Source organism: Camelus bactrianus, chromosome 31 (genome assembly GCF_048773025.1).
Source record: "Camelus bactrianus isolate YW-2024 breed Bactrian camel chromosome 31, ASM4877302v1, whole genome shotgun sequence".
Lineage (NCBI taxonomy): Eukaryota > Metazoa > Chordata > Mammalia > Artiodactyla > Camelidae > Camelus > Camelus bactrianus.
In genome coordinates this window covers 16,001,232-16,015,762 of record NC_133569.1, presented here as the reverse complement: position 1 = coordinate 16,015,762, position 14,531 = coordinate 16,001,232, and the positions used below count along the sequence as shown (strand labels likewise).

At 41.7% G+C, this 14,531-nt stretch overlaps 1 protein-coding gene across 3 annotated transcripts in view; it reads left to right on the top strand.

Moving 5' to 3' along the window:
* Positions 1-2,930: 2,930 nt before the first annotated feature.
* Positions 2,931-14,531, top strand: part of MSRA (methionine sulfoxide reductase A) — a 286,690-nt gene continuing 275,089 nt past the window's right edge. The window contains exon 1 of one of the 3 annotated variants that reach the window (XM_074355493.1): positions 2,931-3,379. In XM_074355493.1, coding sequence (XP_074211594.1) covers positions 3,244-3,379 — 136 coding nt within the window. In that variant the 5' untranslated portion in view covers positions 2,931-3,243. The remainder of the gene's footprint in view (positions 3,380-14,531) is intronic. The other 2 variants (XM_074355495.1, XM_074355494.1) reach the window with 2 other exon arrangements.

Below are 14,531 nucleotides of genomic sequence, written 5' to 3'. Positions count from 1 at the left end.
TTACAGAAACCTAATCCGTGTTCCAACTCAAAGCTAGCCCTAGTTTTGGAATAGAGTATTAAGTATTCTTTTCTCCAAGGGGTAAGGCAGAGTCATTCTTGAGCAAACAGAAAAGAAACTTTCGGTATTCTAATCAGGGTTCTGACCCAATTAAACCAAATATGTAATCACTGAACATTTAATTTGAGCCCAAACAGTGCGAGATACTATGAAGAAAAGACACAGTTCTGCTCACTGTTGAACTACCTATTTCTAGATCGTTACATGAGAGAAATAAACTTTTCTGTCTGAACTGCTGTATTTTGGGTCTTTGTTATACCAAAGAGGATGCTTAGACCGCGTCCTAGAGAAATACATTGTTAGAATTTGTTGGAAAACCAGAGCGTAATCTCAAAAACATCACATCAAAGCAGCATGTGTCCAATGGGAATATGGTCCAGAAGAAAAAAAAAAAAAAGAAAAGAAAAAAAAAAGAGAGACTCTGTCAGCATGGTGAAGCTCGGAAGGGATTAGGCCAGTCTGAAGAAGCGGAAATCTCAGTGGTGAAAATGGCATCACTGAAGGCAGGAATATTAATTCTCTCCTGAAGAAAGAAACAAACAAATCTTAATGTAACTTTTCTCTGTACTATTCTGGTAAATGAGATAAGAAACTCCTGTTTTATGAAAAAAGGTATTTTTTCTTAAAAAATTTTTTTTCTTTTTGGCAGATCTCAGGCATGGCAAGAAGTGGGGTTCAGGAGTGTATTAAACGGGATGAGGTCGTGGTCCAGGTTCTAGACAGTTCGGGGCTTGGAGTGGGGATGTGCATAGTGGTTTCAAAAGGGGCAGCCCCGCCCCTGCAATGGTGCAGTGAAGAAAATATGTTTTAAAGTGGGAGGGTCCGGCAGTGGGGCGGGCAGGGTGAGAAGCTTGGCTAGGGGCTGCGGGATGGGTTTTGTTAGGCGAAGGGCGGAATATCCCTGGCCAAGCCTGGGGACTGAGGTGGCTGGAGACTGAGGTGGACTGCGAAGAGCTGAGGTAAGGCCTGGAGGGGAAGGGCGGAATCCAGAAAGAGGCACCCTCACATACCCTTGTCCATCCCGCAATGGGACAGTTAGGCAATCAGAGGACAGAGCCAAGATGTCTGTGGGGCTGACCCACCTCTCTCCTCTCTTCCCTTCCCAGCTGGAGCTTCTATCTGCACCCGCTGTGGTGTCTGTGACTTCGGTGGTGACTGTGACAGTGTGTCACCCATTTTGTCTGGTTGTGGCCCCTCTCCCTTCCCCTACAGACCCCCACCCTCTCCCATGACCTATTAAGAAAAAAAAGAAAAAAAGAAAATGTTTATTTTTTATAATAATGAAAGTAACATAGCCACTGGAACAGTTGAGAACACTGTAACAACGCTTAACATTTCAAATCAGAAGTTTAGTAAATGTACTGCCGAAGTGAGCACTTAAATCAGAAATTTAAAGTGAAAACCAGTCAACCATTACCCTGAACAGCAAAACTGTAAACACTATTGTAATTTTTTCTAGCCTTTCTTCAACCAGTGCTCAAGGGCAGGTGTGTGCATATTTACACATTCCACATACGACCTCTGTGCACACTGTGGCTTTATTGTGTGTTCTCATTGAACACAGTATAAGTGTTGCTTCTTACCAAGAAAAATTCCTCAGTTCTCAGTTGCGGTGTCTTCCTCACGTGTTTAATTTCATACAGTCAAGTGCAAAACATAGAAAAAGCAAGTAAGTATGTATTCAAAGGCACTAATTAAAAAGAAAGCACAATAAACAAGATTATACTGCATAGCACAGGGAAATATATACAAGATCTTATGGTATCTTACAGAGAAAAAAATGTGACAATGAATGTATGTATGTTCATGTATAACTGAAAAATTGTGCTCTACACTGGAATTTGACACAACATTGTAAAATGATTATAAATCAATAAAAGATGTTAAAAAAAAAAAAAAGAAAGAAAAAACAGCGTATTCCCTTTGACAGAAGAATCATTTTATGACCAGGCCTTTATAAGTGTAGAAGGAACACTTTGGAGTGTTTTCAGGGAAGGCCTGCAGAACCTACTTGGTATAATCTCATAGCAAAACCACATCAGAAGTAAAAGCTGAGCCATGTTGCCCAGACAGAATCTACATTGCAAAATGAACACTTTAATCTAATCTTTTAATGCCACATGTCTGGCCATATTCTACAATACAGTAGTGCTAATCCTCCTGCCCTCCTCACATTACAGCCCAGACCGCATGCAAACACAGGTAACTAAACCCACGGTGTGTGCGGGGGTGGGGGTGGGGGTGGGGGGGAGGCTGGGAAAGCCTTCTCGTTTCTGTGGGTGCTAATCTGAAGTTCCTTCCTTCATGAGACTATCCGCCCATTTTGGCAGAACATTCGTGTAAAACCAAAATTTCACATATGGAACTCCCAAGTCACCCATCTGTCTCCACCCACCTTTATTTTTTGGGGTTGAAAATTTGTCACAGGAACAAATGTTATCTCCCATGATTTGAGAACCAAGAATGATCCAACAGTACCATTAATTCACCTAAACTGCCTTCATAGGGTCGGAGTGACTTGCTCTTCTCCCCATCTCCTCCTGTAAAATGGGTTTACCAACGTATTATTTGTGTGTGTGTATGTACGTGTGCGTGTGGCTATATATGTGTATGTAAAACATTATATTTAATTGTTTACCCTATTCTGAGCTTTTAGAAAATTGTGCTTAGTTTTCACTTTGGATAAATACTCATCTTTTTGATAATTTATCATAATGGCTCCCATGGAAATAGACATACATTTTGACTTATAAGGGTAGTTGCTGGGCAGACCGAACAATGGTTAAGGAAGTTGTGAAACGCGAATGAACTTTAAAACTCAAAGGCCGGGCATTTCTTTTTTTTGGCCTCTGCCGCTTCACGTACTTTGTACCGCACTCAGAAGACCTACTCCGGGCCTGGGAACTTTGTACAGAGAGGGAGCAAGAAAACCTCGCTGGTGCCTCCGGGGCCTGGGCCGCATCCGGGCGAGAACATGCCCTCTGCCCGGCCCGAGGCTTAGTTAGGTAACGACCGGGACTCCAGGGCGGCTGCTGCAGAGCCCGCGGCGCACGTGCCCCGGTGCCCCCGCGCGTCCCCGTGCACGCCGGCCCCGCCGCCCCGCGCCAGCCGCCGACCCCACAGCGGCGCCTCCGCTCCCGGCGCGCCGGCCCTCGCTGCGGCCCCCGGCCCAGCCGCACGCCCATGCTCTCGGCCACCAGGAGGGCCCGCCAGCTCTTCCACAGCCTCTTTCCCGTCCCGAGAATGGGTAACTCCGCCTCCAAGCTCATCAGCCCTCAGGAGGCATTGCCGGGCCGGAAGGAGCCGGTCGCCGTAGCCGGTAAGGACGCGGGCACGCAGCGAGGGCGCGGTCGTTCCTTCTGCGCCTGCGCGCCAGCGCCCGGCGCCTGCGCGGCCTCCGCCCGCGGGGAGGGAGCCGAGGGCCGGCCTCGGGAGGGTCGGCAGTCTGGGGTCTGCGCAGGCGCGGAGGGTGCCGGCAGGGGAGGGGCCGAGGGTCGCCCCTCTTTCTTTGTTTAGGTGCTCACCCCTTAAACCAACACCGAACGCGTTGACGGAATGTAGTACGTTGGTATAACCCACCTGGAGTGCAGATACCCCTGCGGCTTCACACTCTGGGTGGGAAAAGCGCTGACCCGATTTCCGCCCTTTCTCCCAGGTGTGGGTCCCCTTTTCTATCTTCTTTGCACCGGCCGCTGGGAGGCCAGCCACTTGCCGCGATGGTGCGATTTTTTGTTGGGTTGTCACTGGGAGCAATGGAATGGTACAGAATGATGCGACCTGCCGTTTGTAAACTGTATCTCCAGTGTTCGGGTTGCAAGAATTATCCTCCAGTTGTCAGGTTTCCCCCAGTTGTCAGGAGCTGCCGCTAGCCCTGTGTTCCCGGGTCTGTCGCTGTGTATCCGTTATGCAGAAGTGTCAGTTTTAGAGCTGTGCTTCCCAAACTTAAAGATAATTTTCCAATCTTATACCAGTACTTTTGGAAAATATAATAAAAATGAAATGCTAGAAAAACGATCACGTGCTTGGATGTCCAGTAATGTTAAAATGCTCTGAAAGTTCCCAAAGCTTAACTCTGACCTTCTGTCACAGCCCGGGAGAAAGTCGCAGACAGCACGGGACCACCAAGCTGAGGACCATACTTTGAGTAGGATTGCTTAGATGCATTGCTTGTCACAGTGTGGTCCTAATGATACCTTTATAAATAAGCCCTTCCGGTGATACAAAGGCACTGGATAGTTTGTAAACCACTGCTTTAGGGCTGTCAGAGGAGTAAGTAGTTATTAATCTTTTACATATGGCTCGGCTCAATGCCAAGATAAAGCCTGCACTTACAGTTTCCTAGGAATTCTTCCCTTTTTCTTTTCCTTAAAGAATTATTGAGTATATACAGGACGAGGTCTTTGTGAGGACTGCATATCATATGCAATACTCATTGTGAGAAAAGGTAGAGGTTTTTGGATTTCAGGCAGTTTAGAAACACGTTGTGTGACCTGTTCTCATTCATCTACATTAGCAAATCTTTTTCCTGTGTTCCCCATCACTTCACCTTCAAGTCATCCAGAGCCCTAAAAGCTCATGCAGAGAATGAGTTTAAAAAAAAAAATCAGATTATCTTTAACTCTTTCCATCTCTAAACTGTATCACCCCATTATCTAAACTTTTATCTTGAAAGAGATTAACAAACATGGATTCATATGGATATTTAAAGGCATTACTTTCTCAATGCTGAACTTCCCCAGCTTGTATGAAATTTCCTCTTTACACACTACAGTGTCTTTGTGTGTCCTCCCAGACATCTGAAAACAAGCCCAAAACTCCTAGTCAGATTTCCAAACTGGTTCAAGATGAAGAGTGACCAGAATTTAGCTCTGTTTTATCTCGACCAAAGTCATCCCAATCAATTCCCCAGTCTGTAAATGACACTTATGGTAAAAGATTAACGAACATGACAGAAACAAGCCAATGATTTCTTTTTCTATTCACCTAATAACTCTGACTGCAAAACCTCAGGACGTAGTCCTCTTCCAGGCTCTTCTGAATTTTACATAGCCATGCAGACATTGCTGTATCTGAACCAGTAAACTGCTTTTTTTGGTGTAGAGCCAGGCCTGTGATGCACAAGTCCTTTTTGTTCAGCTGTTGTAACTTCCTTGCACCCCCCAGATATTTAAATTTTAGATTGTGGCCTTTCCTATCTCCAACCCTGGTACTGCTGCTTTTCTTGACAGGCTGCTGAAGGTTCTGACTGACCCCAGAAATGGGCAGTGTTAACTCTGGTGGTTTTTCAGTGGCTATAAGATTGAGGCATATGGGCTTAACGTTATTGTTTTGAAAGTTAAATTCATCTGTACTCCAACCTCCAATCTGTTTAACAGCTCTTTTCTCTGCAATACCTCTGTCTGTGTCTGCTGTTATTTGCACCCCGACTCTTGTCAAAAGTTCTGTGACAAGAGCATCACCTTTTGATTGTAGAAGACAAGACCTGGTCTGTCTGGTTAGTGTCTTTGGTGCAGCCTGGTACCAGGTGTACACTAGTACAGATACATTGGGTGTGAAGGGTTCTTATCGTAGTTTTAATCCTACCTTTTTTGGTATTCTTAAAGAAATGTACCCCCTTTTATAAACTGTGGCCTAGTCGTAGTAGATTTCTACTTTGCAGAAAGATGAGATTCAATCCTTCAAACTTCATTAATGTTTAGTTTCTCCCAGGTTACCCAAAGTGGACCGAAACATGAATAGGCCTACTCCGGGTGATTGGTTAAAGCTAAACCTGGACTGGACTGCCTCGCCTCATTTGAAGCACCCTCTGTTCAGATTAGCGGTGGGTTCTGGACCCCACAGGCTGGCTAGCAGGGCACACAGGAATTTGCTGGTCTTATCATGTGGTGGTGGTCTGTCTCTGTTTCAGTGCCTGGCTACAAAGCAATACTCAGAGAACTTTGGGACTGGGGGAAAAGTGGAATTCATGCTTGTGGAACTGAATTGGTGGGCAATTAATTGCTAGAAATAGGCAGGAGGTGGAAAGCTTATAATTAAAGCCTCAGAGGGCCTCCTATGTTGTTAAAATCTAAGTTTATTGTAGTTAGAACTGATCTTATTTCTAGTGAATTCATTATTGTAAAAGCCGAGCTTTTATCATATATGGCACCTTCCCCCCCACCCCCAAATCTGTTTTTTTGATCAGGTGTTTGGAGATACCATCCAAGATAACATTGACAGCTCCTCTGTCATCTCTCCTTTCTTGCCTTTATAGTTTTCAGTGTTCACTGTATTACTGTGATGCCTTTTTGGGGAGAGGAACAGATGTAGATTACGTGCTAAAGGTGTGCTCTTTTAAGAACTAGAAATATAAGCAGACGAACAATAGAACAATCTGAGTAAGCTGAAAAGTGGCTCTTTGAAAAATAATTGAGCTGCCGCATTAGCTATCAATAAAGGGAAAAAAGGAAGAGAGTACAAATACACAAAATAAGAACTGAGAAGGGAGAATAATAGAAATGGAAAATTTAGAGAATCATAAGAGACTGCTTTTTGAAAATAAGTTTGAAAACTTGGATGAAATAGATACTTTTAGGAAATATGACTGACCCAAACTGACCCCAGAAAGGAGTAGAAAATCTAAACAGATTGATTTTTCTAGAGGAAATTAAGTTGCCAAGGAATTGCCTCCTCTCAAAGCATTATGTCCAGACAGTTTACAGAGGACTTCTAAATATTTAAAGAGCAAATAATTCCAGTAGTATGTATTTAAACTAAAATAATTGTTAAATTTTTCTTACAAAGCAAGTATAATATTGAAACCAAACCTGATAAAGATTGCACTAAAAAGAAAACAACAGACCTCTCACTTATGAATACTGATGCAGAAATGCTAACTAAATATGACTAAACAGAACCTAGCAATGGGATTTACTCCCAGAAATAAGGATTGGTCAGTATTAGGAAATCTATTAGTAAAATGCATCATTGAATTGGTCTAAGGAGAAAAGTGATGTAACTATTTCTCTAAATGCTGTAAAGTTGTTTGACTAAATTTAACAACCATTCTTCATAATTACACTCAGACATGGCTACTTTCTTTTGTTTAAATATATCTTTATTGAAGTATAGTCAGTTTACAATGTTGTGTCAATTTCTGGTGTACAGCACAAATGCTTCAGTCATATAGGAACATACGTATATTCGTTTTCATATTCTTTTTTGCCACAAGTTACTACAAGATATTGCATATAGTTCCCTGTGCTGTACAGTATAAACTTGTTTATCTATTTTTATATGTATTAGTATCTGCAAATCTCGAACTCCCAGTTTATCCCTCCCCACCCACTTCCCCTGGTATGGCTGCTTCCTTAAGATGATAAAATACATCTCTCCCAGCCCAAAAGCCAACATCATGCTTAATGAAGAAATATTAAAGATTCGCACTAAAGTTCTAGTCAAGAGAGAGCGTGGAGGTGACTCGCTCTTCCTTTGCTTAGGGGCAGTGTGCACTACTGCTGAATACTTTTGTTCTAAAGGGTTCTCATCTTAGCTTTAATCTTACCCTTTTTTGTGTTCTTAAGAAAATTTCCTTCCTTTTATAAACTTTGGCCGAGTAGATTATTACTTTGCAAGAAGGTAAGAGTCAAACCTTTAAATTTCTTTAATGTTTCATTTTTCCAGGGCTGCCTAAAGTGGGATCCCAGCACCACTAGGCCTGCTTTGAGTGATGGGTTATTATTTAACATTGTTTTGTAGGTGCTAGCCAACGCAGTCAGACGAGAGAAGGCAATTAGAGACATACAGATTGGAAAAGAGAAGGAAAAAACTAACACCATTTGCAGATGATAAGATTATATAACTGGAAAATCCAAGAGAATTTAATAAGGTATCAGAACATATACTTAGAAGACAGAAACCAATAGCTTTAGTCTACAGTTATTTAGGAATAAACTTGGCAAGAAATATGCAAGACCTATGTGAAGAAAACCTTAAAAACACACTCAGGGACACAAAAGAAGACTTGAACAAATGACAAGACATAACCAGTTTCTTGGGTCGGAAGGCTGAGCAGGAAACATGTATCAGTTCTCCCTAAGTTAGTTTATAAAGGTAATATGGTTTCAATAAAAATTCTGATGATATTTTAATTTTGTCCTAGAACTAGATACTAATTAAAAAGTTCATATAGAAAAATAAACAGGAATAGTTATGGTAACTGTAGAAAAAGAGCAAAGAAGGGCAGCCAGCCCTACCAGGTAGTAAAAGTGAGGTTTAATAATTTAAACAGTGCGGGGCTGGTCCATGAATAGAAAGGTCAATAAACAGAAGAGGAAGATTAGAAATCATTCAATCGTAGGGGAATGTAGTGTGTGATACAGATAATATCTCAAATCAGTGGGGAAAAGATGGAATATTCAATAAATGGTTATGTGAAAACTGGGTAGCCATATGGAAAAAACCAAAAAACCAAAACCAAAAACCAACCAAAGTTGGATCTGTACTTCACATCTTAAACCAAGATAAGTTCCAAAAGATGTATGTTGATAATAGTTCATGCTTATTGAATGCTTACTTTAATGCCAGACATGGTGGAAATTGTTTTACATTTGCTAATATATTTAATTCTCACAATATCCCAAGGAGGTAGTAACTATTATTATCCCCACTTGTAGATGTAGAAACTGAGGCCTATAAAGGTTAAGTGACTTATCCAAGGTCATATAGCTAATAAGTGGTTGATCTGCGGTATGAATGTAGGCAAATTAGCTCCAGAGTTTGTGATCTTAACTACTGTATGTGATGTTTTTCCATTTAGTTAAATATAAAAAATGAAACACTTTAAGGATGAGCAAGGGCAGAATTCCTTTAGAAAGGAACACCTTTCCAATGGTGAAAATCAGAAGACTTAAAAGATTGATAAAGTAGATCACAACAAAATAAAAATCTTCTGCAGGCAAAAATTACCATAAGCAAATTCAAAAGACACCTGGGGTAAATATTTGCAGCTCATATCATAGGTGAAGGACTGACCTCCCTAGTATACAAGAAACTCCTAGAAGGTGTGGAGAAAAGGGGACCCTCCTGCACTGTTGGAGGGAATATAGTTTGGTGCAGCTGTTGTGGAAAACAGTATGGAGATTAATCAAAAAACTAAAAATAGATTTTCCATATGATCCAGCAATCCCACTCCTGGGCATATACCCAGAGGGAACTCTAATTCAAAGAGATATATGCACCCCAATGTTCATAGCAGCACTATTTACAATAGCCAAGACATGGAAACAATATAAATGTCCATCCACAGATGACTGGTTAAAGAAGATGTAGTATATTTATACAATGGAATACTACTCAGCCCTAAAAAAGAATAAAATAATGCCATTTGCAACAACATGGATGGACCTGAGGATTGTCATTCTAAGTGAAGTAAGCCAGAAAGAGAAAGAAAAATACCATATGATATCACTCATATGTGGAATCTAGAAAAAGAAAAGACACAAATGAACTTATTTACAAAACAAACAGATTCACAGACATAGAAAACAAACTTATGGTTACTGGCAGGGAAGGGGGTAGGAAGGGATAAATTGGGAGTTTGAGATCTGCAGATACTAACTACTATATATAAAATAGATAAACAAGTTTCTTCTGTACAACACAGGGAACTATATTCAATATCTTGTAGTAACCTATAATGAAAAAGAATATGGGAACGAATATGTGTATGTATATGTATGACTGAAACATGCTGTACACCAGAAATTGGCGCAGCATTGTCAACTGACTGTACTTCAATGAGAAAAAAAGAAAGAAGCTCCCAGAAGATAATAAGAAAACACCAACATCCTTTAGGAAAATAGACAAAGGTTATGAGCAGTTTACAGAAAAGGAAGTGTAATTGGCTCTTATACATATGAAAAAGATGCTCAGCTTCACTCATAATGAGGAGAATGCAGGGACCATTTTTCATTCTTCAGATTGGCAAAAATCCAGAACTTTGATGATACACTTTGTTGGTAAATCCTTAAGGAAAAAGGCACTCTTGTACATTGCCAGCAGGAATGTAAATTGGCTCAACTCTTATGGAGGGCAGTTTGGCAATATCTATCAAAAATTTAAATGCATGTACCTTTTGACCCAAGAATTCAGTTTCTGGGAATTTATCCTACAGATATACTTGCACTCACGCCTAATGATGACTGTACCAGGTTATTCACTGCAGCTTTGTTTGCAGTAGTCAGAGATTGGAAACAACCCAAATGCCCATCAGTAGGGGCTAGTTAAATAAATTATGGTTCATCCTCACAATGGAATAAGCAGCTGTAAAAAAGAACATGGAAAATCTATATGAATAGGTATGGTGAGATTGCCAAGATACAGTGTTAAGTGAAAAATGCAAGATCAGAACCATGTTGTATAATATGTTAGCTTTTGTTTGAAAAAAAAAAGTTAACTTTTGTGTGAACAGGGAGGAAAATAACATGTGTGCACGGAGAAACTCTGGGTAGCTAAGAAACTAATGGCTGGGGAGAGGACTGTGCAATGAGCTGATGGTGGAGGGAGACAGAACTGGGAGACTTGCTTGCTTATAACTTTTGGTTCTTGCAATGTGACTGCATTATTGAATCAAATAACTCCACTTTGAAGATGATCTCTTTCTGCTGTTCTTAGTCTAATTGACCACCTTTCTGTCATCTTTTGTCATCCATATTTCAAGTTCGTTTTTTAAAAAATTTGCTCCCTTTTTCTTGTCACAGCCTTTTTTTTCCTTCCCCAACTTGCTTTTGTAATCAAAATCCACATTTTGGCGTGATTTAAAAATCTAAATTTAGAGGGTGAAATTGGAATAAGTTAATCCAAGTCATTTTACATTTCATAAATATTCATTTTTATTGAAGCGTCAATTGTAGTGGCATCATTTATACAAAGAAGAGATCTCTGGGGACAAATTCCTTCCACTATTATGTAGAAGGCATTATGTGTGTTTCTTTTATTTTGAGTGATGTACATAGACTTTTAAAAGAAAATGATAGAAAACAATTTTCCTTTTAGAAAAAATTTCCCCAATGTGTGATTAATTTCTAAATTATAGGACACAGAACTATTATCTCTCCTCTTTGCATTCTGTCTGAAGCTCTTTATATTACCCTCTGATTCAGAATCCTTAGCACTTTCCTGAAGTCCCTGGGGTAAGAGTGTTCCTTCCATACCTCCCCTGGTTTGGTACTTTCCTTCCCAGCCTTTCTTCCCACTGTGCGCCCAGAGAACCCCATTGTCTGGCTGGTATGTGTTTCAGTGCTTTGCCTCTGGAGATGTTTGTACGATTTTGCCCACGTGGCTTCCACAGTCCAGTCTTTTCATTTCGTCATTCATTAAATGTTTATTAAATTCCTGCTTTGGCAAAATACTGTGTTTTCCATATATCCTTATCCTACTCTTCTTCAAAACTTGCCCTGCTTGAGTTCCATTTCTCCCATTAACCCATCCCTTTCCTCTCCAACCTAAGCGATCTCTGTCTTTTCTACTAGACCAATAATTATGTACTATTTTATGACTCCTTCCAGCGGATCTTGCATTGTTACCTAGGTGCTTTATTTGCTACCCAGGTTATTAAATCTATATCTTGTCTCTCCATATGAGTGACACTCTCCAGAAAGATGACTGTCCAGAGTGGGGAGGGGCTGGGCTGTGTTTGATACTATTTTACCCTGTGGTCTATAGCACGTTGCACAGGGCACTGCCTACATCAGACACTCAAAAATGTTCTGCGGATATTGGGCAAAGTGTGGTGAGTGCTTGAAAGCAGAGACCAAAAAGGTGGTCTTTTAATGTGACCATCATGTGACCATCTTGTGACCAACGGTGACACAGAGTAGCTAACAAAACATGTTTTATCCGTGGGGCACACACTCTGAGTTGTTTCTCCACTAGTGGTGATGGATTTGTGCTGATTTCAGACTTTCCTCTCAATCACTCTTGTGACCAGTGGTAAACCTTTCCACTGGCCAGGATGAAGGATGGGGAGCCCTCGTCTTCAAATCTCTGAGCAGGGACACCCTAGGAACCTGCCGCAGTGGTGGAGAAAAGGTGTCACGCTCAGCACCGTCTTTGGGGGCCCTGGCCTGCTACTCCCCTCAGGTTCAAGGCACACAGTGAGCCTTTGTGTGGGTGGGGAGAGAGGAGAGTGAGGACAGTGGAGGTGAGGAATGGGAAGTTGCTTGCGGGCAGAGACATCAGCCTGCTCCGTGGGCCCCAAGAGAGCCAGCAGCCTCAGGCCCTCAGCAAGGACCAGAGTGGAGGCCTCTTTGCTGAGCTTGGTCTGGCCCCTTCACAGGCCCTAGTGGCCTGGCAGCCGGCCAGACCCTTCCCCGGGCTACAGCAGCTGGCTGGCCCTGCCGTCCTGTGCCAGCCCAAGCCAGCAAACTGTGGTGCTGTGCGAGTGACGGGTGTCAGGGTGTCAGTGTGTGACGGGTGGAAGTTGTGCGTCTTCTGTATCCTGCTCATTCACCTTTCTTCCATCAGTAAATCCCCAGATTGTCTGAGAGCGTCACAATGTCTGATGTATGAAAGGTAGCACTTGAGAGTGCAGACTCCTTGAGGGCGTGATTCTGTCTTACTCTTTGTGCGTGGAACACAGTAGGCTGACAATCGATATTTGTTGAATGATTGCAGCGTATTACATTGTGAGCTCTTTGATGGGCTGGTCCCTCAAATACATACGTGTATTATGACACAGAATAGATAGTCAGAACCTGAATGGGTTCTCGGTACGTACACTGTAAGCATCTTTGTTGTAGACATCTTTGCTGCAAACATTCTGGCTGCGTAACTAATTGGCCAGAAGGCAGTTATGCTGTGAAAGATAAAATAACTGGTTGACAGTTTTTGGTTTGACAGTCTGGTTTCAACTGGTTGAAATGAGTTAGCATTTCTTCCAGTTAGCGACATTATTGATGGCTTTATTGAGCTGACAGATGACAATGATTTGCCCCAGGGGTTAGTTTCTTATTTTGAAACACATTGCATTGAAGGAGAAAGAGGCCGAGGGCCTCAAAGGCACAGAGTTGAACTCATGTTTCCCATAGAATTTTGGAACGTGTGTCAACAGACGTGTAACGACATGGCAAGAATACACAACAGTGTAGAGGCTTTCACAAGGCAATACAAAGTCCAGTCACAAATACATCCTAGTGTTTGGAAACTGATACTTCTCTTAATGAAGGGAGAACTTTTAGCGAAAAAGAAAGTGTGATGCTGATCAAGGAAATGGATTAACAAGCAAAATATATACGTATATAAAACTCAGTGGATGAGAGGTTTGGAAGGCAAGTACTACGCAGGTACAACCCAGGAAATAGAACCAGTTATTTGTGCAAGTGCCTTCAATGTGCACTTCTCATGGTTTATCATGTCCTTCTTCATGTCTCTCTTATTTTTCATCATTTTATCTTTTACGGCAAAATTGCCTTACGGCCAAGTAGTTAAGTTCGTGAAATCATTTGTGGCAAAAATGCTTTGAGCAAAGATGTCCATGGCAAGGATGCTTGTGATGAAAGTACTGGACCCAGTTTGGATGAGTAGAGGAGAGGAAAACAGTACATTGAAAGAGACAGGAAGGGCAGGGGCCTGGGGACTTGGGATTGCCTTGTGTGCTGGTTTCCGTGTTAAAAGTTTTTCCTGTTGTATCAGAAAACTTTATTCGCTGGACAGAGTGTCTGCAGCCAAATGGATACACGTGTGATAAGAAGTGGACTATATTTGAAGAATGCAGTGTCAGCGTGCCCTTACACATAATGGCAGGCTCTGTACCTGCCACTCCCTCCTTCTTCAGTTCAGAGCATCAGCCCAGAGCATCAGCCCAGGCTCGGCTGCATGGAGCTGAGTTTCTGCCATGCTGCCCAGGCCTTTGGTTACATCAGATTTGTAGTGAGCCGTGGGTTTGTCATCCTAGAGCAGATCAATCATTTTAACTTGTATCTATCCCCTCACCAAATTTCTGGCTAAGAGATAGTCAGAAGTCAGGAGGCTCTGACAACCAGCCTCATCTCTGCGTTAGTGCAGTTGGCATTTCCTGGCATCACCCTCTTCGTTGCCCTCAGTTTACTGCTTTACTTTTTTTTTTTTTAAATATAGTAAAATTTTTAGTTGAAATTAAAACTGTAAGTGTACATTGATTCACTAATCTTTTTTTTTTTTGGAATTGAAATATAGTCAGTTACAAAGTGTCAATTTCTGGTATACAGTGTAATGTCCCATTCATATATATATACACACATGTATGCATTTTCATATTGCTTTAGTCTTCATACCCTCTTCTCCTGGCTGGCTGGCTAGCTTCTTCCCAGCTGCTCGTGTCTGTGGATGGTTCCTGAAATCGAAATCTCATCTTGCAGAATTTCCGCTTTCCATTTCCAAATACTTAGAGGATGTGTATGTCCTTGCACAACCCCAGACTCAGTTCTAAAACCAAACTTACCATTTTCCCTTCA